Source organism: Entelurus aequoreus, linkage group LG01 (assembly GCF_033978785.1).
Source record: "Entelurus aequoreus isolate RoL-2023_Sb linkage group LG01, RoL_Eaeq_v1.1, whole genome shotgun sequence".
Taxonomy (NCBI): domain Eukaryota; kingdom Metazoa; phylum Chordata; class Actinopteri; order Syngnathiformes; family Syngnathidae; genus Entelurus; species Entelurus aequoreus.
In genome coordinates, this window is record NC_084731.1 from 49,649,748 (window position 1) to 49,676,476 (window position 26,729).

Sequence of the window (26,729 nt, forward strand, 5' to 3'; positions counted from 1 at the left end):
TCCCAGGAGACTTACAGATCTCAGTGCCTCTCCTAGAAATCTCCCGGGGCAATAATTCTCCGAATTTCACCCTAACAACTAAATTAAGGGCGTGCCCTAATGGCACTGCATTTATTGTCCTCTATAGCCTGTACAAACAGCCTGGCCACTTGTTGTATGTAGCTTATACTTGCACACGCAGGAGACAGCAAGGCATACTTGGTCAACAGCCAGACAGCTTACACTGACGGTGACCTTATAAAACAACTTTAACACTGTTACGTTACAAATATGCGCCACACTGTGAACCCACACCAAAAAAGAATGACAAACACATTTCTGGAGAACCTCCGCACTGTAACACAACATAAACACAACACAACACAACAAATACCCAGAATCCCATGCAGCCCCATTATACACCCCTGCTACCACCAAACCCCCCCGCCCCCTCCCCGTGCGTCGGTTGAGGTGGGCGGGGTTTGGTGGTAGCGGGGGTGTATAATGTAGACCGGAAGAGTTAGGGCTGCATGGGATTCTGGGTATTTGTTTTGTTGTGTTTATGTTGTGTTACAGTGCGGATGTTTTCCAGAAATGTGTGTGTCATTCTTTTTTGGTGTGGGTTCACAGTGTGGCGCATATTTGTAACGTAACAGTGTTAAAGTTGTTTTATACGGCGACCGTCAGTGTAAGCTGTGTGGCTGTTGAAGAAGTATGCCTTGCTGTCACTTGCGTGAACAAGCAGAAGCTGTTTTGAACATGTGGCCGAGCAGGTACGCTGTTTGAGCAGGCAGTAGGGGCGCTAAAAACAGTGCCATCACGCCCTGAAATTCGAGAGTCTCCCGGAAAAATTTGGAGGGTTGGCAAGTATGACGCTATCAAGCGCAATTCATTTAAAACTCGCGGGCCGCACTAACATTACATTTTCATAATAAGGTGCAGACTGGGGCGTGTGTCTGAGGTCCCTGGTTAAAACATAGCACAAAGCAAAAAAAGCTTTGTATGCAGTGTTATTTCATTTTAAATTTTCAAAAGAGTTTTGTGGCTCCCGTTGTTTTCTTTAATTTGTGAAACGTGTCAAAATGGCTCTTTGAGTGGTAAAGGTTGCCGACCCCTGCCCTAGATTGTCACTATATATGTTGCGATGGGGACGTGGCTAGGGTATATAACATCATAAAAATGACATGATAATTTTGATTTGCAGTGATACATATATTTTCTTTAAAAAGGCTAAACAAATGTTTTATGTATATTTTAAAAACAAATAGTGTTATTAGTTATTAATAATACCATTAGTAATATTAATATTATCATTTTTTTCTCATATCACAATCACAATCACAATCAGCTTTAACACAAGCAATTTGACTTGGTAGACAGTGCTCTCTTTGTTCAATACAGTTTCAATTGGCGCTTATTGTAAAAGGTAACTCAGGCGACACGTTATTCTGCCCCCCCTGAATGTTGCGATTTAGTTTGTCAAATATGTTAACAGTCCTTTGAATTAGCTTTGCAAACAATTACTTTAGGTGTTTTTGTCGGTATTCTTCACAATGAAATCACTGTAAAACTACCCACACTAAAGAAAGTACATTATATATTACACATGAAGTGCACATACATGTTGGAATCACACTAGATTAATAATATGATTTGGAATAAACTGGGTACTCCGGTTTCCTCCCACCTCCAAAGACATGCACCTGGGGATAGGTTGATTGGCAACACTAAATTGGCCCTAGTGTGTGAATGTGAGTGTGAATGTTGTCTGTCTATCTGTGTTGGCCCTGCGATGAGGTGGCGACTTGTCCAGGGTGTACCCCGCCTTCCGCCCGAATGCAGCTGAGATAGGCTCCAGCGATCCCCCGCGACCCCAAAAGGGACAAGCGGTAGAAAATGGATGGGATGGATCGATGAAAAAAGCAATACAATTATGCAGGATGAAGATTGAGCTCTAATGCCGCTAGCTTAATGCTGATGTACAATGAACTATCTTATAGACAAGCTAACCCAAATTAGCATGGCCAATCGCAAGCACATATACTCCAACGTCCAAGTAGACATACAATCACATACAGTACATAAAACAAACAAAATACAGTATAAAAAGGCATTACCCCATACTATTAAAAACAGTGCCTGTGCATATTCAGTAAAAATGCATCTAATAAATTAAAACCGCAATAAAAAATAAATAAATATATATATACTTGAAATACTTTAAAAATCGACACATTCTTTAAAAGGCAGAGGTACCAGTGTTTCCATATATACGATTGGTATATTTACATTTATATCCATGGACAATTTACAGTCTCCAATGAACCTAAAATGCAAATTTTTAGATTGTGGAAGGAAACTGAAGTGCCCAGAGGACACACCGTGTTTGTGTTTGTGTGTGTGTTTGTGTTTGTGTTTGTGTTTGTGTTTGTGTGTGTGTGTGTGTGTGTGTGTGTGTGTGTGTGCGTGTGTGTGTGTGTGTGTGTGTGTGTATCAGTGGCGGGAATTAGACATGCAACCTTCCCTCTAACTACTACGCATCACAACACCCTGTAGGCTGGGCCCACACAGACACACTTGCTAACCTCTCGCTTACAGACACTGCCACTGGCTAGCCCTTGTGGTGAACGGAGAATCAGCCTTGTGCATCAGTCTTCTTCTGCCAGTACACAGCCTCTCCTTCACCAAGACTCCTTTCAGGCCTCCACGTGGCCACACACGGTAACTAGGGCCCCGCAGCCCAAGGCAAACGTGGCAGGGGATCTCGTAGCTGCAGTGGTCCCCAGAGGTGTGATGCGCAGAACCACATTGTGAACACGCCCTGGCATCACCCAACCACTGCCCCGCTGCCTTGTGGGTTAGTCTGGGAAGACAAAAGGCTAGGGGAGCACAGCCTGAGAGAAAAACAAGTGCTGGTAGGCGCACCATAGGTGGTCCTCTGACAGACCGGAGCTCCGGCAGCCTCCTGTAGCTGTGAGGAGGTGCCGGTCGTCCTGGGTTTCTCTTGCCATCGGATACAGCTCCCCACAGCGAAGAAGTGATGTTGGAGTCTGCGCGTCTCCCTCGTCATATAAAACCTCAACGGTGGAGTGGGCGGATGAAAGTTGCATAGAAGCTCCACAATGGTCACAAAGGTGGCAGAAGGCTGCAGCAAAGATGGGCCCCCAATTGTCTTGGTCTTCATGCCATTGGACCCTGGCCTTCTCTTTGCCAAGGACAGTGTGGTGGCTGTCTGTGCACCAGTCTCCCCACTTTAAAAGATTCCACGCACAGGTGTTCTCCTGAAGGCAGTCCCACCAACAGGAGGACAATCATACTCGTTTCGAGTGATCGCCGCCGCCGCCGATATCAGTGGCGGGCCGTGCGTTTCCCACTTATGCCTTCAGTGATGTCCGATTTCAATGATTACCTCTCAAAATACCATCATTTATGTCACCACATGACCATTGCTGGGGAAATACTATACATAGATATATACGTTGCGACGAGTTATTTACACAGTAAGATTCTATAAATGTTTATTTACGTAACTTAATTGTTTCCGAACAGTGCCTGTAACACGCCAGTGAAACAGCTGATCAAACAAAACAGAAGTCATTGTCAGAACCTACTAGCTTAAACACACAACAATTGTAATTCTAAATAGGGACGTAACGGTATCAAAATCTCATGGTACAATACTATCACGGTATTAAGGCCACGGTATGATAGTATTGAGGCATATGTAAAAAAAATAAAAATAAAGCTTGGTAAAAAGGCCATAGTTTGGAAAATGAAGTAGCAGGAATGTATAGGATAATAATAATAATAATAATGGATTAGATTTATATGCCGCTTTTCTAGACACTCAAAGCGCTTCACAGAGAAGTGAGAACCCATCATTCATTCACACCTGGTGGTGGTAAGCTACATTTGTAGCCACAGCTGCCCTGGGGTAGACTGACGGAAGCGTGGCTGCCAGTTTGCGCCTACGGCCCCTCCGACCACCACCCATCATTCAATTATTCACCAGTGTGAGCGGCACCGGGGGCAATGGCAGTGATTTGGATGGCAAGAGGTGGGGAGCCAACCTGCAACCCTCAGTTTTCTGGCACGGCTGCTCTACCCACCACGCTGTGCCGCCCCAGGATAAACACACTTGCTGTAATTGAACACAAACAGAATGGTAAAATGTTTTTCTGATACTATGTTTTACTACAAATAATTATTTGTAATTGCAATTGATCGTGCAGGAACATCTACTGTTTCAAACAAATATTTAAAAGAAACATTACAGTTGATGTAAACAATGTAAACATCCAGTGTAACAAGTGTAAAACAATAATGTAGTTTAGAGTCTTTTCAACTTTTACATTATGGGAAGCAGTGTCTTCTACAATGGTCATGTAATATATCAGTCTGTCTTTTTTTAGAAAAGTAAACTTACAAAATAACTTTTACTAATGTAAAGACCTCACAAGCTGATGTTTGGCTTCGCTGGCTGAAAATATATTTTCTGTGTGATGGTTTGAGGTGCCAACTTGTCCAACCTTGCCTTCCACCCGAGTGCAGCTAGTAGCCCCCCCACCGACATCGACAGGCAATCATGACTCCCTCATGTCATTAAAGCACTAATAAAAAATAAGAAATTATTGGATTCCTGCGCTCTCTGGTCCTCAGGCACTGATATACATTAACATCAGGTTTTAGTAGGCGATGCAGGGTCGTTATGACATTGATAATTTTTGTCATGCATTGTATATATTTACTTTATAATTGAATCTTCTAAATTGGATTGCCTTATAGCCCATTATTAAAATTGCACTAATAACAGTTGTATTATTTGTTATGGATTTATTTTCAGTCAGCACATATTTATTACTGTGCACCCTGCTGCCCCTTAATTGATTGTTTTAATTAAAGTTGCCTTAGGCATGTTTTAAATGAGGAAATTGTCTTTCTTTCTTGGACTTCTGTCTCTCTGATCACTGCTTTCCTGAAGGTCTGTTGGCAGGACGGACACACTTAGATCCTGTGGCATTTCTTCCAGCCCTTTACCTTTTTGTCGTTAGAGCACACACACTTGCTGCAATTGGTGACACACTGTAGTCTCTTGAAACAATACTATTTGTTTCCCAAAAGTAGCTTTTGTTAAAATGTGTTAGTGTTTGTACAAGTAAATTGTGTGGGGTCCGTTTAGAAAGTCACATTGGCTTAAGGCTGAAACAACGCGTCGACGTAGTCGACGTCATCGATTACGTAAATACGTCGACGCCGTTTTTGTGCGTCGACGCGTCGCATAGTTATGTCACACTGCCGTCATGGCAGAGCGCAAAGCAGACGATGCGAGCGGTGCGAGCGAGGGGAAAAAGCACGCCAAAAGTCGTCAAAAGTGTGGGAGTATTTCAATAAGCGGCCTAATGTTGTTGTATGCACACTGTGTCGAGCGGAAATGGCCTATCATAGCAGCACAATGGCTATAAACAAACATTTGAAAAGAAAACACCCGACAGCGTTCTTGCCATCACCATCAACTAGTCAATCGTCCGCGTGAGTATACGTTGTCATCATTACACAAAAACATGAATGTTTCATCTGTATCTGCGTTGTAAATTCATAAACTAAAGCACCGTTTCGCTCTGAGAGGCGCGTTTGGCGTGCCTGTTCAGTAGGGGTGTAACGGTACGTGAAAAGTATCGAACCGTTCCGGTACGGGGGCTTCGGTTCGGTCAGGAGGTGTACCGAACGAGTTTCCACACGGACATATTAAGTAGCGTAGCGCACGTTGTGTAAACAATGCACACCGAGGCACAACACACGGCATGCTAGCAGCGACCGGGCTACTACAACAAATAAAAGCTAGAGCTGGAAGACCCTTCTGCCTCGTTAAGATCTCCCGTTTAGGAACACCATGGCTGCGCGGTGCGGAGGACGGAGGTTTGCCGACATTGTTCAGCAGTGGTAAGGCATGCTTCTGCCAACATGTCAAACATGCTAACCCACTTGAAGCGTCACCACCCCCAAGTAAACATCGCTTCAACAAAGATAGACGAGCAAACAGCTTCCACCTCTTACTGCCAAGTTAGCCAGGCTGGGGGGGAAAAGAAAAATTAATCTGAGGCTGAGTTGACTTGAAACTGTTTAATGTTGCACTTTTTATATGTAGAAGAAAAGTTTTGTCATTTTATTTAATCTGAGCAACAACTTCCATCCATCCATCTTCTTCCGCTTATCTGAGGTCGGGTCGCGGGGGCAGCAGCCCAAGCAGGGAAGCCCAGACTTCCCTCTCCCCAGCCACTTCGTCCAGCTCTTGATTAACGTGGACCCCGACTTAAACAAGTTGAAAAACTTATTGAGGTGTTTATCTTTATTTTTGCACATTTTAAAGCAAAATAAGCAATACTTTTACATTTGAAATGCTTATACTATTGCAGAATATTAAGATTTGCACTGGATGTTTACTTTTATATTTGCACATTAAAAAGCAAATAAGATACTTTTAATTTTGTTAAATGTTAAACGTTTTAAATGTTTACATTGTTACAGAATATTTAGTCATGTTGTTGTCAATGTTGACTGAGTGGCCATACTTTTTTTTTTTGTAAATAAAAGCCATGCCTTTTGAAAAAATTGGCCTACATTTATTTTTTCATCTTCATTTAACATAAAAAAATAATCGGTAAAAGGAAAAATAATCTATAGATTAATCGAAAAAAAATGTATAGATTAATCGAAAAAAATAGTATATAGATTAATCGATAGAAAAATAATCGTTAGCTGCAGCCTTACACTGGCTCATATCCATATCAGTGTCCAGCCGTTGACAACCTCTGTTCTATAGTTAAACAAATTAATAAAACAGACTAGGAAATGCAACTGATCCTTTGTAAAAGTCACCTGAGTGCCTTTACAGACTGGGACTATTACTATTATTACTGGAGTGGTGTCAAGGGATCCCATTTCTATTGATATGATTGCAGTCTGTATGCAAGGGAAGCGGTTTTCAATGTATTTCAATTCCCCAGCATTATAGAAACTCTACCACTCTATAACTGCCTCTCAGTAGGTCTTCTCTGAATGAAGGATTTTCAGCCAATACAATGGGGATTTTGTTTTCATCAGCGGAGATCACACAGCATTCTATATTGTTGTTGTATGTGTCTTCTGTAGCTTTAGAGCTTGGATTGTTCTATTAGGGCCAAATGTCAGCAAGCTGCTGCTCTCAAGGAAATGTGTTCGTATTTTTCAATTTAGGGTATTTATCATGGTGCTGAACACATGGGTGCATGTACTCAAACACAGTTTTTTATTCCGTTTTACATTTCTTTTTTTTTTTACCTCTGCCAGGGCATGATGTTTATTTGTCTGTCTGTTCGTTAGCAACATTGCTCTAACAGTTATGGGTCAATTTTGATTAAGGCTGAAACGACGCGTCGACGTAGTCGACGTCATCGGTTACGTAAATACACTCCCACACTTTTGACCACTTTTGGCGTGCTTTTTTCCCCCTCGCTCGCAGTCTGCTTTGCGCTCCGCCATGACGGTGGTGTGACGTAAATATGCGACGCGTCGACGCACAAAAACGGCGTCGACGCGTCGCATATTTACGTCACACTACCGTCATGGCGGAGCGCAAAGCAGACTGCGAGCGAGGGGGAAAAAAGCACGCCAAAAGTGGTCAAAAGTGTGGGAGTGTTTCAATACACGGCCTAATAATGTTGTTGTATGCACACTGTGTCGAGCGGAAATGGCCTATCATAGCAGCACAACGGCTATGAACCAACATTTGAAAAGAAAACCATCAACTAGTCAATCGTCCGCGTGAGCATACATTGTCATCATTTCACAAAAACATGAATGTGTCATTTGTATCTGCTAGGGGTGTAACGGTACGTGTTTTGTATTGAACCGTTTCGGTACGGGGCTTTCGGTTCGGCACGGGGGTGTACCGAACGAGTTTCTAAGCTAAAGCTAAAGTCTTAACAAGCTGCTTTGCTCCTTCTGCTTCTGTCTCAGCACGCAGCATTGTCCCACCCACACAACCATCTGATTGGTACACAGAAAGCGCTATCAGCCAATCAGCAGTGCGTATTCAAAACGTTACCAGCCAATCAGCAGTGCGTATTCAGAGCGCATGTAGTCAGCGCTTCAGCGTCGAGCAGATAGGTGTTTAGCAGGTGAGCATCAGGCTGCGGACTCTCCCCAAATGATAATAAACACCTCCCAGTCAACTACTAGTAACATCACTATGAGCCCGTTACCCTTATATAAACTTAAACTGCAGCTCAGCTCACTAGCAGTCCTGGCTTGAGGTGAAGGCTAATTACCTCTCAGTTCCAGCCACATCGACCCCTTCTGAGCGCCTATTTTCAGCTGCTGGGAATATTGTAAACAAGAAAAGAACCAGAGCATGTAGACATGCTAACCTTTCTTCATTACAACTGTTAGTCACTCACTGGAATGAGTAGAATTGGTTATTGTGTACTGTGTTAGACTGGATGTTTATTTTGCACATTTTAAAAGCAATACTTAATGTTTACAGTGCTCCAGAATATTTAGATTGGCACTTTTTTGTATTGGATGTTTATCTTTATTTTTGCACATTTTAAAGTAAAATAAGCAATACTTTTACTTTTGAAATGCTTATACTATTGCAGAATATTAAGATTTGCACTGGATGTTTACTTTTATATTTGCACATTAAAAAGAAAATAAGCTACTTTTAATTTTGTTAAATGTTAAAAGTTTTAAATGTTTACATTGTTACAGAATATTTTGTCATGTTGTTGTCAATGTTGACTGAGTGGCCATACTTCTTTTTTTTGGTAAATAAAAGCCTTGCCTTTTTAAAAAACTAGCCTACATTTATTTTTTCATCTTCATTTTAAATAAAAAAATAATCTGTAAAAGGTAAAAATAATCTATAGATTAATCGAAAAAAATAATTTATAGATTAACCGATTAATCGAAAAAAAAATCTATAGATTAATCGATAGAAAAATAATCGTTAGCTGCAGCCTTAATTTTGATGAACATTTCAGGAAATGGGTTTAAAGTACCAGTAGAGTGGAAAAACAAGAATGCGTTTCATAGTATCCATTAAACCAGGGGTGTCAAACTCGTTTTCATTGAGAGCCACATCGCAGTTATGGTTGCCCTCAGAGGGCCGTTTTTAACAATGTGTAATATATGAATATTCATGTATATATATATTATACATTAACTATATATTTTTTTACATAAGCTGCAAAAAAATAAAACATTAAAATTAAAATATTAAAAACTGGCAGCTCAGTCACCAGAATTTTACAGTAAAACCAGTGGGTTTTTACATCATATAAAAACAAATATTAAATGGAATGAAATGGAGAAACAATACCACTGTTTTCAGCGGTAAAATTAAAGCAGCAGAGCTGCCAGTTTTTTTGTTTTTTTTACCGTAAAATGTTTTTTTTTTTTTTTTTTTTATGTTTTATTGTCTTACTGTATATGGAAAAAAAACAGTACCAAAGTTTTACGGTAAAAAACTCAGTTGCCGCAATTTAACTTTAAAATCTATTGTCAAATTTACAGTCTACAATTTGATTGATAATTTGTTTTGAAATCATAAGTCAAGCAGATATTTAAGTAAAGTATTTATCTTTATTTTAACAAAAAATATTTTTCGAATACATGATAATATAGTATTTTGATTTTGACACTATTGAATTTTTAAATATATGCAATTGCATACAGTACATGATTTTTAATCTCAAAAGGGAAAACAAATATATTTAGTAGGAAAAGATTAAGCATTTTATTAATGCATATTATTTCCAGGCTTTCACGGGCCACATAAAATAATGTGGCGGGCCAGATTTGGCCCCCGGTTCTTGAGTTTAAAAACATGTGCATTAAACCACATCGAATTGTATTTATAATCCGCAAAGTTTGTGAAAATACCGTTTAAACACCACAAAATGCCTCAAATTCAGTCAGCCATTTTGAATATTCCGCTTCAGCTATTTCCGGAGATTGACGTCACTGTAGTAATGCTTCTGCACTCTGACCATGTTATGAGATCAGTCATACAGTATATAGGCAAAAATTGGAAAGACATTTAGAAAGCGATTTGCTGTCTATCATTCATAATCCCTATACAAGACATGTACACATGTTTTAGTTTTTTAATGCATTCTAAGTCCTAAATAAAAAAATACATACAAAGTCCGCTAACAATGGAGTCTATGGGAGCTCTCTATTCTGCCCACAAAACTCTCTAAATATCCATCCAAAACCCGCAAACAATACTCTATTTACATTTCGTGACCTGAATATTAACCAAATATTAGTAATGTTGTCATTATAAGCGCTAACACAGACACATTATTTTTAGCATTGACAACCGAGCGCTAACTAAGTTTATGCTGCATTGGACTCAAAGAGAGACTTTAATGTAATTATAAAATTAAACTGAAGATGACAATAATGCAACATGTAACTGTAAAGAAGAAGAAGCTAACGCAGCACTGCAACATTGAGCCGGTGATGTCTTGTTTACTGCCGTTCTGCTATGTTCTGCATCGCGTCTGGGTCGTCAAAGTTATTCTAGATTATAAATCACGCCTCTCTGGATAATAGGAGGATTTAGCCATGAATTTTGAAGTTGTTCATCTCAGGAATACAATAGACTTTAACCTCTTTTTCCTTTGAAAAATGACATTACCCAATCTAAACTCATACAAACACATTACTGTCTGAGTAACTAAGAAATGTAAATGTGCACTTTGAACCTACAAGCTGTGCTTTCTTAGTACAGATAGATCAATTGATACTTGAAGCAATACAACAACAGGAAGTTGATTTGCGTGATGTCACATAAACCGGATGTGACACACCCAAAACTTGGTTATAAGTATGTATGTGAACTTTTTGAGCACGTTCAACAATACCGTGTTAATAATGATAACGAAGTGTGGGAATTGATAAGATTTTTCCGTTTCCGTTTCCACTTTCGATTCTGCTTAACGATTCAGTTCCTTATTGGTTCTCTTATCGATTTTTATTTGGGAAAAAGAGAGGAAAAAAAGGGTGGATTAGCATCAATTTTGTTTAGTTTAGTGGTAACATGACCTTACAAAGCCTTCAGTAAGGTCTCGAGAGGGACATACAGTACTTAGTATAGAAGAAAAAGAAAAAAGCTTTTGTAAATAAAATACATTAATATTCTTCTGTAGATTTTAATCATGCAAATTACACAAGAATGTAACATTTACAGGCATGTGATTTTTCCGTCTATAGTCGGAAATCCGTCATTTTTATCTCTGTAAAAATATAAAAAAATATTTTCTGTTTTTCTGTGTTCTTTCCGACCTACAATGTGTGTTAAAATCTTGATTAGTCTCTTTGCAATACCTGTCAACATCTACGGTTTTCCCCCAATATGTACGTTTGTTGATAATCCATTCCGGTTTACAGCTGTAGTGGTAACAACTACGGTTTTTCATTAAAAATTATTAACATTGCTACATAGCTTAACTACATTTCCCAGTAGCTTCGCAGTAGCTTTGCTACTTTTTGGACCCATGAGAACAGAACCAGAGGGTCTTGTGAGATGACGCTGGCTGCTGCGAGCTCATTATTAAGAAAAAATTACTGACAGTAGGGCGAGAAACACTTTTTATTTCAACAGACTCTCGCGCTGTACCTGCCGTCAAAACTCTAAAGACCGACTGCACAGTTCCTGTCTTCACAATAAAAACGCTGCTTCATCCTGCCTGCGCTAATAAAATAAGAGTCTGCGCTAATAAAATAAGAGTCTCAAGAAAGCTGGCGTGCACAATAGCTAGCAAGCTACAGAGTTTGCCGCCAATGCATTTCTTGTAAAGTGTATAAAAACGAGCATGGAAGCTGGACAAATAAGATGCCAAAAACCAACCACTTTCATATGGTATTGGACAGAAAGGAGGACTTTTTTTCTCCTCCATTTGAAAATGTGGACGTTATCAGCGCTACTGTCTGATTCCAATCAATGCAAGTCATCAGAATCAGGTAATACACCTACTTTTTTTCTTGTCTTCATGAAAGAAATTAATCTATATGTGTTAAACATGTTTTTATTATCATTACACACCTTTAACTTGTTAACAAAAACGTCTCTTTCATTAATACTCGCCTGCAGAAAAAGTGTGTGCACCCCTGGTCTAGGTTTAGAATGTACATTCAAACATATTACATGTGATCCTATTTTTTTTTTCCCTTACGTTTCATTTGTCAAACATTTGTTTGAAGTTTCACTTTGTCAAAGTATTGGTAGTACCGGGAAGTACTTGTTGTAAACTGTTTTAACGCTCCTAGTCTCCTTCCTGCCACTGAACATAGGAACTCTTGATGGCATCTGCTTGAAATCTGGTTAGCTTCAAATGACTGCATATTTAGAGATGGATTGCTGCAGCAGAAATACTCAAAATTATGAAAGAAAAAGTTGCAACGCTGCATTATTCCTCATTTTTCAACAACATTCGCCATAAGCTGTACACTGACTTCTCTAAAATATGTTTTCATTTACATAGCAAAGTACCATGAGAAGGGTTGCAACGATTAATCCCTCAATTTGATTAGAGGTAAACGTCAGTTAAATACTGTTGCTTCGATTAATTGAGTGTGACAAAATAAAAATTGATCAAATCCAGACCGTATGGAGTTCCCGGAACTTTAAATACACTGATACTTTCCGCCTAGCTGCAGCAATAAAGCACACATGAAAGCGGTGGTCTGTATGACGGAGAACAGCGGAGAGTTTGCTTTACATTTGTATTAAAGGACACATGTTACAAGTGCAATTTCAATTTTAATGTTGTTAATGTGCATTTATTAGAAAAAAAGAATGAAGGTTATGGCAAACAGAAAAATCCTTTCATTTTCCTTAAAATACACATTGACGCTATTAGTGGGTTTTATCAGATTACTTAATTTGTTGAACAAACTAATCAATCGGTTACTCGATAACTAATCTATTAATATTTATTTTGAGGTACTAGATCAGACCTGGGCAATTATTTTGACTGAGGGGCCACATTGGTCGGTAAAAATATATCTGGAGGCCAGTGTGTGTTATGTGTGTTTATTTGTATATATGTGTGATAACTGCAGGATATTTCTGTGTAACAGAGGAGTGACTGACTGATGAATGTGTGAAAATATGTCTTATTCTTTTATTTCTGATTTTTAACATGACACGGAGTTTGACTCAATATTTTAGCTGTAAAAAGTGTCACACATTTTGCTGTATGCGGGCCTGGTTCCCTTTTTGAAGGAACACTTTAAACATGTGTATGTTGTTCAGCATTAGTGGAAGAAATTCCTAAAATGCAGCAGAAAAGCGTAAAATCTAAACACACAATACAAACACTCACAATACGACTGATAAAAAGTAAAAAAAAATAAGACCGACCACCTCAAAAAACTGAATACAATTTTACAGCCTTTTTGCTGAATAAAATAATGTTCATGAAAATAAATAATGTGAGTGAATGACTTGTTTGACATTTGTTTTGAAAATAAAGTCAGCTTGGTTTTAAAGCTCTGACATTTGTGTACATTTCATGTACAAACTGGTCTTTGCCTTGTAGCTTCACATTCAGCTCATTCATGTGTGCCAGTATGTCCACAGCAAATGCTAAATCACAAAGCCAATCAGGCTTTGTCACTCAGCTCAGGGAAAGTGTCAGCTGTTTCAGGTTGCTCCAAAAATGAGAAAATCTCCTGTTTTAGCTCTCACACACGTGGACATACTTTACCCAAACTTAACCAGCGGACATTGGAATGGTAAAGCAAGTCCTGGTGGTCGGCGTCAGTCTCTTCAAGAAATGTAATAAACTGACGATGGTGAAGTGCCCTTGCACGAATAAAGTTAACAAGCTTTATAACTGGCTCCTTAACATGGTCAAGCTGCAATACAGATTTGCACAGTGCCTTGTGGTGGATTATGCAGTGTAAAAAAAGTACCTCGTGTTGGGGGTTGTCTTCTTTCCCCCTCTCCTGGAATCTATTTAGTAACCCAATGTTTTTTTCTGTGAGATTTGGCGACCCATCTGTGGTAATTTTAGCTAGCTTACTCCAAGGCAGTTTGTGCTTCATGACGGACTTCCACCACGCTGTTAAATAAGTCCTCTCCTTGCGTTTTCCTTTTAGGGATTCCATGGCCATGAACTATTCTGTTATATCAAAGTTGTCATTAATCCCTTTGATGAAAATCAAAAGCTGAGTGGTGTGCCGAATGTCATTACTTTCATCCAGTGCCAAGGAATATAATGTAAATGACAGTTTTTTGTTGTTGAGCTTGCGAGCTAAGTCTTTGTCAATTAGCTTCACATGGCGAGTCACTGTCCTGCGTGATAAGCTATTTCTTCAAAATGTGCTCTTGCTCTCAGGGCACAAAACACATGCTGTCTCCACCATGCACTCTTTTAAAAACTCTCCTTCGGAAAATGGCTTACTCGTCTTGGCTAATTTGAATGCCAGTAGATAACTTACCTTTGTGCTTGATTCTTGGATGGTAGTTAGTCGGATAACGATGTTTTGCTGAGCCTGCAAATTAGCTTCCAATTTATGAGCAGTAGCGGTTCGTTCTTGCTTTGACTAATTAGCGTGCTAGGTGGAAAAATGACGACTTATAGGTTGTATTCCTTCAAAACCAAGACGGTTTTGGCAAATTAGACATACAGCCTTTGACTGGACTTCAGTAAAAAAGTATTTAGTCGTCCATTCCTTATTAAACACCTGGCATTTGCTGTCAACTTTTTTTTCTTTAGCATTGTTGCAGATTGGTTCTGCTGTCAGAGCAGTAGCCGTAGAGAATGTGTATCTGGGCTGTGCAATCAATCAAGCATAGTGCAGTCCTATTGCACCACTTTGTAGAATTCCTTGGTAATACAGGACAATTAATGTGGCCCTAATTATTACACAATTAGCTCAATTCCGTTTTATTTTTGGCGGGCCGGATCAAAAAGACCAACGGGCCGGATGTGGCCCGTGGGCTGTAGTTTGCACACCTGTAGTTTGCACACCCCTGTACTATATCATCCCTTTTAGTTGATATACATACTTTACTCCACATTAGGAATGACATGAAATAAGTAATTGTATAAATGTTCATGCTGACTTTTTTTAAATTTTGTGTATTTTGTGTCTTTGTTGGGAGTTGACAGTGTCTTTTTGTGCTGGAAGGTTTGCATACAAGTCTGTGCTAATGTGGGGCAATAAGTTCAAATATAATGTTATAAATATGGAAAGCAAAGTGTTGCACACCTCATTGGTTCCATTTTATTGCTATGTAATGGACCTGCTGCCATTTGTTTGCCTCCCCACGTTTTCAAGACCGTAGACAATGAGTCGCCATGGTCATGGTCTGTTGCAAAGGATTATCCTTAAGTCATTTGGCGTCATTGTAACTGTGCTCGTATATGCAAAGAGAGTGTGTTTTTTTGTGCTGTTGAATTGTGGGAGAAGCATGACAGTGCTTAAAAGTGTATGCGGGCCTGGTTCCCGGTAATGATCGTTGTCACTCCATGCACACATTTTATTTCACGTGCACTTTGCCTTTCTTCTTTTTCCAGACAACAATTGTCAAAAACCCACTTTGAATCCCCACCGATATCGCCAAAGAGCCCAACCTTGGTGAAGTGCAAAACTCCCAGAGACAAAAGCCAGAGCTGCAAGAGCTCTGTCATGAGTAATTTTTTCCAGAAGAGGCCCAGAACGTCTTGCGCTAAAAACGACAAGGATGCCACACCAGTTGTTCAGAGGAGGAGTAAACGCACAAACAATGGTAACTTTTACACAGATACAAACACGATGACTGTGAAGGAAGAGACCATGGATGCGGAGGACGCATCATTCAAACAGGCGGACATGGCGTTGCCCAGCATCAGCACTGCGGAAGACAGGCCTCGTTCTTCATCATCGCTGCCAAATAATGAGACTCTCGTAATCAAAGGTAAATGCTAACAACCTGTGTATCCTCCTGAAAACCAGCGTACCCCAAAGTGGACATTTGTGTTTTGCATAACAGAGCTATATTCCCCCAGAAATGTCTAACTCTGACCAAATAAATAAATCAAAAACTAAATGTCCACTACAGAGGTCGCTCGTTCTCAGGAGCATTTATATCCAACTCCGTTGTTACGATTGACAGTTAATAAACAAAGGGCAGTTCAGATCAATACTGCCGATTTAGATACATCAATGCATGAGATTAGTGTTTCCCCCAGAATTTTTTTTAGTTAAGGTGGGGTAAGGGGGGCGTCGCCCGGGACAGGCGGACGGACGTGGAAGGTGCTGGGTGGGTGTGTAATTTGGCCTGTCGCCACCACATCTCATTGCTACTTGGGGCGGCAATAGACTACAGACTGGTGAAGTAGGCCGGCTTCGTCGCGTGAAGAAGCCTACCATTTTTGGTTGTGTTTTCCGCTTCGTATGCTGAATGGCGATATACGATATATATCGCAATATTTTTTTCCGTAAAGTAAAAACAAAACACAAAACAGTCCTAGTTACCTGAGATACTAAGTATGTCATTATTTTGACTTAGTAAATATTGACTTACTAAGACAAAACAATGACTAAGTCAAATTAATGACTTACTGTAAATAAGCGTTTGCAATAAGCGTTTGAAAAAAAGAGTTAAAACTGGGGCCACATGCTGACATACTGTATGCTCAACTCATCATGCTTAATTTATTACAGCCTTTGGGAAGCCTGTAGTTGATTTTTATTATGTAAATGTTATATTTTTATCAAAATGTGATAGCAGGGACCCTGCCATTCAAAACTAGGCTGCTACATTACTAATGATTAATGTAGCATCAAGGGTTGGAATTGGGGGTTAAATCACCAAAAATGATTCCGGGCGCGCCCACCGCTGCTGCTCACCTCCCAGGGGGTGATCAAGGGTGATGGGTCAAATGCAGAGAATAATTTCGCCACACCTCGTGTGTGTGTGACAATCATTGGTACTTTAACTTTAACTTTTAACTATAGCTGAAAAAATAGTACAATAGCAATAGGAGAGACTATTGATCCCTGAACACTATGGAGTTCATGTAGGCTTTATGATGCAGTTACAGTATTATATCAACTATCAGAGACAGAAACTCTTCATTTAACATAATGTCCTTTTTTGCTGCTTCAACACAGAAAAAGGTAAAGTGAAATAACTTAGTTGTTAACTGTAGGTCAATAGTGCTTGTCTTTCTCTCAGACAGACAGGGCTTTGCTGTCCGTAACACACATACACGAACGCACGCACGCACTCACACACCGCAAAATTAGCTAACGTTACGCTAAAAGCTAATTAGCCTTTAGCTAAAGGACTGCGAGCGAGCTGAGCTGCCGCTTGTATTTCTAGAACGTCAACGGGCTCATAGTGATGTTACTAGTAGTTGACTGGGAGGTGTTTATTATAATTTGGGGAGAGTCCGCAGCATTATGCTCACCTGCTGAACACCTTTCTGCTAACCCGCACCGTCTCTCCTCTCTGCCTGCCTCTGCCGTGAGCACTGACTCCATGCGCTCTGAATACTCACTGCTGATTGGCTGTTACATGCGCTCTGAATACGCACTGCTGATTGGCTGTTACATGCGCTCTGAATACGCACCGCTGATTGGGTGTTACATGCGCTTTGAATACGCACTGCTGATTGGCTGTTACCGCTCTGCATGTAACCAATCCGATGGTTCTGTGGGTGGGACAATGCTGGGTGCTGCAGAGACGTACTGACAGAGGCAGAGGAAGTACGAAGCGTAGCAGCTTGTTAAGACTTTAGTTTAGCACCAAATGATAATATAAATACATTTAAAAAAGTCAAATACAAATAAGGCAACAAGAGTCTCCTACACTTCTCTTTTGTAAAGTAAATCTGAACAGCCGATATGGGCATCTACATCAACTATATGATTTGCCTGAAAAGCTGGACAGGACAAAAAAAATAAATACAAATAAGACTTTAGTTTAGGCGGTGGCTCTTTGTTGTTAAGGCGGCCGCCTTAACAACAACGCACTGCGGGAAACCCTGAGATACCAACACTGACACTGATTACATATATTAACTATACATTTTTCTATTTATTTATAGTAAGTCCTATTGACAGGTTAAAAATATCATTGTACATGTCATGTATAGTACAGGCCAAAAGTTTGGACACACCTCCTCATTCAATGTGTTTTCTTACTTTCATGACTAAGGCATCAAAACTATGAATGAACACATGTGGAGTTATGTTCTTAACAAAAAAAGGTGAAATAACTAAAAACATGTTTTATATTCCAGTTTGTTCAAAATAGCCACCCTTTGCTCTGATTACTTTTTTGCACACTTTTGGCATTCTCTCGATGAGCTTCAAGAGGTAATGGTTTTCACTTCACATGTGTGCTTGAAGCTCATTGAGAGAATGCCAAGAGTGTCCAAAGCAGTAATCAGGGCAAAGGGTGTCTATTTTGAAGAAACTAGAATATAAAACATGTTTTCAGTTATTTCACCTTTTTTTGTTAAGTACATAACTCCACATGTGTTCATTCATAGTTTTGATTCATTCAGTGACAATCTACAATGTAAATTGTCATGAAAATAAAGAAAACACATTGAATGAGGAGGTGTGTCCAAACTTTTGGCCTGTACTGTATGTAGCCCTGCATGTAGTATGTATGTGTATATGTACGTATGTATATGAAGTATGTATGTATAAAAAAATATATATAAATCAGGCATGTAATTTGTCCGTCTATATTCGGAAATTCGTCTTTTTTATCTCTGTAAAAATAAAAAATAACATATTTTCAGTTTTTCTTCGATTTTTCCGACCTACAATGTGTGTCAAAATCTTGATTCGTCTCCTTGCCATGCCTGCCAACTATAGTTTTCCCGTAATGAGTACCGTTTTTGATAATCCATTCCGGTTTGCGGCTGCAGTGGTAAAAACTACGGTTTTCCATTAAAAATTATTAACTTAAAAATCAAAGCCATCTAGTTTAACAATCAATCAATCAATCAATGTTTATTCATATAGCCCTAAATCACAAGTGCCTCAAAGGGCTGCACAAGCCACAACGACATCCTCGGTACAAAGCCTACATAAAGGCAAGGAAAACTCACCCCAGTGGGACGTCGATGTGAATGACTATGAGAAACCTTGGAGAGGACCGCATATGTGGGTAACCCCCCCCCCCCTTTTTTTTTTGGGCTCTGGGAATCTAAGTTCTTTGAACGCAGATTTCTTGCCGGGACATATGGTACAATACAATCGGCAAGATAGGCTGGAGCTAGACCGTGTAGTATTTTATACGCAAGTAGTAAAACCTTAAAGTCACATCTTAAGTGCACAGGAAGCCAGTGCAAGTGAGCCAGTATAGGCGTAATATGATCAAACTTTCTTGTTCTCGTCAAAAGTCTAGCAGCCGCATTTTGTACCAACTGTGATCTTTTAATGCTAGACATAGGGAGACCCGAAAATAATACGTTACAGTAATCGAGACGAGATGTAACGAACACATGAATAATGATCTCAGCGTCGCTAGTGGACAAAATGGAACGAATTTTAGCGATATTACGGAGATGAAAGAAGGCCGTTTTAGTAACACTCTTAATGTGTGACTCAAACGAGAGAGTTGGGTCGAAGATAATACCCAGATTCTTTACCGAGTCGCCTTGTGTAATTGTTTGGTTGTGAAATGTTAAGGTGGTATTATTATAAATAAATAAATAAATAAATGGGTTATACTTGTATAGCGCTTTTCTACCTTCAAGGTACTCAAAGCGCTTTGACAGTATTTCCACATTCACCCATTCACACACACATTCACACACTGATGGCGGGAGCTGCCATGCAAGGCGCTAACCAGCAGCCATCAGGAGCAAGGGTGAAGTGTCTTGCCCAAGGACACAACGGACGTGACTAGGATGGTAGAAGGTGGGGATTGAACCCCAGTAACCAGCAACCCTCCGATTGCTGGCACGGCCACTCTACCAACTTCGCCACGCCGTCCCTCTAAAAAGATGTCGGTTTCTCGCAGGACCGATAATCAGCATTTCCGTTTTCTTGGCGTTGAGTTGCAAAAAGTTAGCAGACATTCATTGTTTTATTTAATTAAAAAACGCCTCCAGCTGACTACAATCCGGCGTGTTGGTCAGCTTTAAGGGCATGTAGAGTTGGCATAAAAGTGAAAGCTAACACCGTATTTGCGTATGATGTCGCCTAGCGGCAGCATGTAAATTCTGAAGAGTGCAGGGCCAAGAACCGAACCCTGGGGAACTCCACACGTTACCTTAACATAGTCCGAGGTCACATTGTTATGGGAGACGCACTGCATCCTGTCAGTAAGATAAGAGTTAAACCAAGACAAGGCTACGTCTGACATACCAATACGTGTTTTGATACGCTCTAATAAAATATTATGATCGACGGTATGGAAAGCAGCGCTTAGATCAAGAAGCAGCAACATGGATGACGCATCAGAATCCATCGTTAGCAGTAGATCATTAGTCATTTTTGCGAGGGCTGTCTCCGTAAATTGATTTGCCCTGATACCGGATTGAAAGGGTTCACAGAGATTGTTAGACACTAAGTGTTCATTTAGCTGCTGTGCAACAATCTTTTCGAGAATTTTCAAAATAAACGGAAGGTAGTTTACCATGAGTTCAGGATCGAGGTTAGGTCTTTTGAGCAGAGGATGAATAACCGCTTTTTTGAATGCTAGGGGAACAGTGCCAGAGGAAAGTGATACGTTTATAATATTTAGCACTGATGGACCTAACAATACAAACAGTTCCTTGATAAGTTTCCCAGGAAGTGGGTCAAGTAAACATGTTGTTTGTTTTATCCCACTTACACGCCGTAATAATTCCTCTAATGTTATTTCATCAAAAAGAGAGAGACTATTTTGGAGGGCAGTATCAGTCGTTTATATACAGTCGTATTTGTGTTAATATAACCCAGTTGTAGCTAGGGATGATACTCGAAACCGGTTTTCCCGGTTGTTCGATAATAAACCTTAGACTCGAATCCCTTTTTGAGAACCGGTACCCGTTATCAAGACCACTATAGTAAAGAAAAAGAGTTGGTTCTTTATTCGAATTCCTGGGAAGAAATGCCCCGTGTGACATCACAAGAAATGACGTCACGTAGCTCAGTCATTAGGCGCAGATAGGAAAAGCGGGAAAAAAATGGACCGGAAAAAGTGCTCCAAGGCATGGCTTAATTTCACCAAAAAAAACGAGGAAGCGGCAATATGCAATTATTGCCAGGCTTCGCTCTCGTGTAAGCGGCGGAAGTACAACAAGCGTGTCGTGTCTTCGAAGCAGCGGCAGAGACGACAAAGAACGCCCCTCTTCTTCTGCCAGCTGCCCAAGTCCCAGCTACAGTGGCGGTGACGCCGGTTAGTAACTAACGTTAACTGTTGCCGGTTAATTTCCATATCTGCTCACTTGTAGTAACGTTACCTCTTATGTCAACCAGGACTGCAGTAATGTTAGCTAGACTAACGTTACCTAAACATAGTCAGCGGCTAACGGTAACGTTAACGTGAGCCTTTTTGTATGTGTCTGATAACGTTAACGTTATCTTGTAATCTACACCACGACAGAGTTTGCAAGTCTGTCTAATAAACTAGTGCTTTCTTTATTTCTTTAGTTTATTTGGAACATGAACACACTTACTTTTTAAATACACCAATGGTGCAACTGGACACATCCTCAGTGATGTAACCTAGGATCACAGGGGGTTTCGGGTCTTTCAACAATCAGACCCCCTCCCCTAGGCGACCCAGCTAGGGTTGATCAGGCCCCAGCCTGTGTCCAGGTAGCGCTACTGCCCTACATGCCACGCCTCTCCCCTCCTGATCCACAGCCACCTTGATGCCACTTCTGCTGCATCTGTGGCTAACTTCATGGCCCTTCGCTGGCTGGCCCCTGTGATGCCAAGCATTCTGTAGGCCCTGCAGAGGGATTTGCCCACAAACCCTCGACATCCCACTTCAACGGGCCGGCACATCGCTCGCCACCCATTGCTCCGACACTCCTCCACAAGCTGAGAGTACTTTGCGCTCTTCCTCTCATTGGCCTCCTCCATACGGTCCTCCCAAGGCACTGTGAGCTCCAGGAGGATTACCTGCTTGGAGGCAACAGTATAATACATCAGTTTCATATCATTTCACTTTACAGGAGTAGGAAGAAGTAAAGCTTATTTAATCCTACCCCTTTCCCACTTCTTAGCGTTTACAAATATATACATCATTTACTGAACTTTTTATAATAAAATATCTGTGAATTAGTATATACAATAGTTTTGTCATATGTAATTAATTAATTCAGTCATTATTAATATACTGAGATGAAGAATATCTTATTTTCAATAAGGTTGAAAGTATTTCTCATAATTCTTGTTCTTTGTACTTTGTAAGCACTATTCATTTGAACAACCTCAACTGGATCATATCAGTACAATGTTTAACTTATTTACTTAATCCATTCCATAATTTAATTCCACATCATTTTAGCTGTTTGCAATTTTACCAAATCTTCAAACTTTAATATTTTTGACTCAATATTGATTGATTGATTGAGACTTGTATTAGTAGGTTGCACAGTGAAGTACATATTCCGTACAATTGACCACTAAATGGTAACACCCGAATACGTTTTTCAACTTGTTTAAGTCGGGGTCCACTTAAATTGATTCATGATACAGATATATACTATCATATATACTATCATCATAATACAGTCATCACACAAGATACTCACATTGAATTATTTACATTATTTACAATCAGGGGTGTGGAGGGGCGGGGGGTATGGACATCAAGTAGTGGACATAGAGAGACAGAGAGAGAGAGAGAGAGAGATCAGAAGGCATAAGAAAAATAAAAAGTATCTGCATTTGATTGTTTACATTTGATTATTAGCAATCCGGGGAGGGTGTTAGTTTAGGGTTGTAGCTGCCTGGAGGTGAACTTATATTGCGGTTTTGAAGGAGGATAGAGATGCCCTTTCTTTTATACCTGTTGGGAGCATATTCCACATTGATGTGGCATAGAAAGACAATGAGTTAAGACCTTTGTTAGTTCGGAATCTGGGTTTAACGTGGTTAGTGGGCACCCCCTGGTGTTGTGGTTATGGCGGCCATTTACGTTAAGGAAGTAGTTTGACATGTACTTCGGTATCAGGGAGGTGTAGCGGATTTTATAGACTAGGCTCAGTGCAAGTTGTTTAACTCTGTCCACCTTGAGCCAGCCCACTTTAGAGAAGTGGGTAGGAGTGAGGTGGGATCTGGGGTGGAGGTCTAGAAGTAACCTGATAATAAATAAAGTGTTTGTATGTTCTCTATATCCAACATTATGTATCAGTCTAATTAATTTTTTTTGTAACACGGTTAACGAATGTAGTGCACATTTGTAGTTATTTCCCCACATTTCTGCACAATGACTCAGATATGGTAATACTATAGTAGCGAGCAGTAGAGAATGTGAAGTGATTTGTTAAATCAAATATTGTGTGTTTTTTTCCATATACAACAACCTATCTGGACTCGATAAGAGAATCGATAAGGAATCTGTTCGATAAGAGGATTCGATAATAGGCTCGAACTCGATAATTTCTTATCAAATATCATCCCAAGTTGTAGCTGGGATGCGTTGTCTTTAATCTCCTTTCTAATGAGTTCAATTTTCTTATTAAATAAATTCATAAAGTCATCTGCCGAGTGGGTGGAGCTACTGGGAGGAGTCCCTTGTTGGGTTAGCGATGCTACTGTACTAAACAAAAATTTAGGATCGTTTTTGTTGAGGCGGATGAGATTTGAGTAATATTTAGCTTTAGCTAAGGTAAGCATGTGTTTATAAGTTATTAAACTATCACTCCATGCTTGATGGGAAACCTCAAGTTTAGTCGCGCGCCATTTGCGTTCCAGGTTTCTACATGATAATTTATGAGCTCTAGTTTCTTCTGTAAACCATGGGGTACGCCTTTTAGAGGCCTTTTTTTGCTTTAGCGGTGCTATAATCTCAATGGTTTCGCGCAGGGCGTCGTCAAAGTTGTTAGTGAGGTTATCAATAGAGCCGACATAATTTGTGAATGGTGCCATTACCAAAGGCAGTAAGCCAGCAAGAATCATCGTTGTGGCAGCATTAATGTTGCGGCTGCTATAGCAGTTATTATTATTATTAGCTTGTTGACATGGAGTCAGAACTTCAAATTTTATAAGGTAATAATCGGACATTACTTTAGTATGCGGGAGTATCATAACTTTGGAGGTGGTGACACCCCTGACAAGCACTAGATCTATCGTATTACCGTTGCGATGTGTGGGTTCATTTATTATTTGTGTAAGACCACAGCTATCAATTATAGTCTGGAGCGCCACGCACTGAGGGTCCGATGGGTATTAAAGTCCCCCATTATGATTATATTGTCGGCGTGCGTCACTAGATCAGCAACGAACTCTGAGAATTCACTGATAAAGTCCGAATAGGGCCCTGGGGGGCGGTAAATAACAGCCAGGTCGAGAGGCAGCGGTGTGACAGACCTCATAGTAAGCACCTCAAACTATTTATATTTATTATTTAGGTTAGGGGTAAGGTTAAAGTTTTCATTGTATATTAGTGCGACCCCCCCCCACCCCTTTCAAGGGGGCGGGCAATATGTGCACTCGTATAGTCAGAAGGAGATGCCTCATTTACCGCAAAAAAATTGTCTGGTTTGAGCCAGGTTTCGCTAAGACCAATGACGTTAAGATTGTTGTCTCTAATGACCTCATTAACTAACGTTTTGGGAGACAATGATCTTATGTTTAAAAAGCCCATACTATAGGTATTGGGCTGTTTTGACGAGTTTTTGTTGAGATTATCCGTAGTAGCAATATTTACAATGTTGCGTTTATTATGCGTTTTAGACTTTAAATAGTTTCGACAATATCTAGGAATTGATATGACGGGAATTTTCCGATTGTTTGCTTGGTGCTGCGATAAATTGAACGCATCATAATCTCTGACACAGTCACAACAGAAAAAACATTATGTGAGTTGTGTATTATTCTAAGAGAATTGCTATGTGTGCATGGATTATCCAGCCTGGCGCTGGCTAGTTCTAGCTTAATTTACTCCTCACCCGGACTGGCAGACTCTGTAATTGCCTGTGGCCGGGCTTGCTCTAGTGTAGTTAGTCAAGTGAGACTTAAACAGTAGTCTATGTTCCTAGACAGGATGATGGCGCCTTCCTGGTTAGGGTGAAGGCCGTCTCTCATCAGCAAGCCTGGTTTGCCCCAGAAAGAGGGCCAATTATCAATAAACGTTAGTCCCTGTTGTCTACAGAAGATAGCCAGCCACTTGTTAAGCGAGACTAATCTGCTATACCTTTCATCATTGCCTCTCGCAGGCAGGGGGCCAGAGACAATTACTCGATGCCTGGACATCTTTTTAGCGAGATCACAAGTCCTGGCTATGTTTCTCTTTGTAATCTCTGACTGTCTCATCCTAGTGTTATTGGAGCCAACGTGTACAACTACAAACCCCGTTTCCATATGAGTTGGGAAATTGTGTTAGATGTAAATATAAATGGAATACAATGATTTGCAAATCATTTTCAACCCATATTCAGTTGAATATGCTACAAAGACAACATATTTGATGTTCAAACTGATAAACTTTTTTTTTTTTGCAAATAATCATTAACTTTAGAATTTGATGCCAGCAACACGTGACAAAGAAGTTGGGAAAGGTGGCAATAAATACTGATAAAGTTGAGGAATGCTCATCAAACACTTATTAGGAAAATCCCACAGGTGAACAGGCAAATTAGGAACAGGTGGGTGCCATGATTGGGTATAAAAGTAGATTCCATGAAATGCTCAGTCATTCACAAACAAGGATGGGGCGAGGGTCACCACTTTGTCAACAAATGAAAAGCCAGCATCTGTGATGGTATGGGGGTGTATTAGTGCCCAAGACATGGGTAACTTACACATCGGTGAAGGCGCCAATAATGCTGAAAAGTACATACAGGTTTTGGAGCAACATATGTTGCCATCCAAGCAACGTTACCATGGACGCCCCTGCTTATTTCAGCACGACAATGCCAAGCCACGTGTTACATCAACGTGGCTTCATAGTAAAAGAGTACGGGTACTAGACTGGCCTGCCTGTAGTCCAGACCTGTCTCCCATTGAAAATGTGTGGCGCATTATGAAGCCTAAAATACCACAACAGAGACCCCCGGACTGTTGAACAACTTAAGCTGTACATCAAGCAAGAATGGGAAATAATTATACCTGAGAAGCTTAAAAAATGTGTGTCCTCAGTGCCCAAACGTTTACTGAGTGTTGTTAAAAGGAAAGGCCATGTAACACAGTGGGGAACATGCCTTTCCCAACTACTTTGGCACGTGTTGCAGCCATGAAATTCTAAGTTAATTATTATTTGTGCAAAAAAAAAAAAAGTTTATGAGTTTGAACATCAAATATCTTGTCTTTGTAGTATAATTGGAGATTATATTTGACTTTCCTTATATTATTTTCAAGGCTTTTCCTTTTTTCTTATCTCAGAACACCTCTTAAGTTAGGTTCCTATTGCACAAAACCTATTTTTCTTACTTGATTGATTGGCAGAACACCTCTTAAGTTAGGTTCCTATTGCACAAAACCTATTTTTCTTACTTGATTGATTGGCTTTGTTTTTGTGTATTTGGGATCCTCATCAGTCCTGAACATTGAAAAACAAGGCATGGTGGAGATATTTAGTTATTTTA

General features: G+C 40.1%; 1 protein-coding gene across 2 annotated transcripts in view; it reads left to right on the forward strand.

Moving 5' to 3' along the window:
- The window catches only part of rad18 (RAD18 E3 ubiquitin protein ligase), a 109,224-nt gene that overhangs the window by 30,116 nt on the left and 52,379 nt on the right, over positions 1–26,729 (forward strand). For both annotated transcript variants that reach the window (XM_062054109.1, XM_062054119.1), the window contains exon 5: positions 15,555–15,934. In XM_062054109.1, the coding sequence (XP_061910093.1) occupies positions 15,555–15,934 (380 nt within the window). The remainder of the gene's footprint in view (positions 1–15,554; positions 15,935–26,729) is intronic.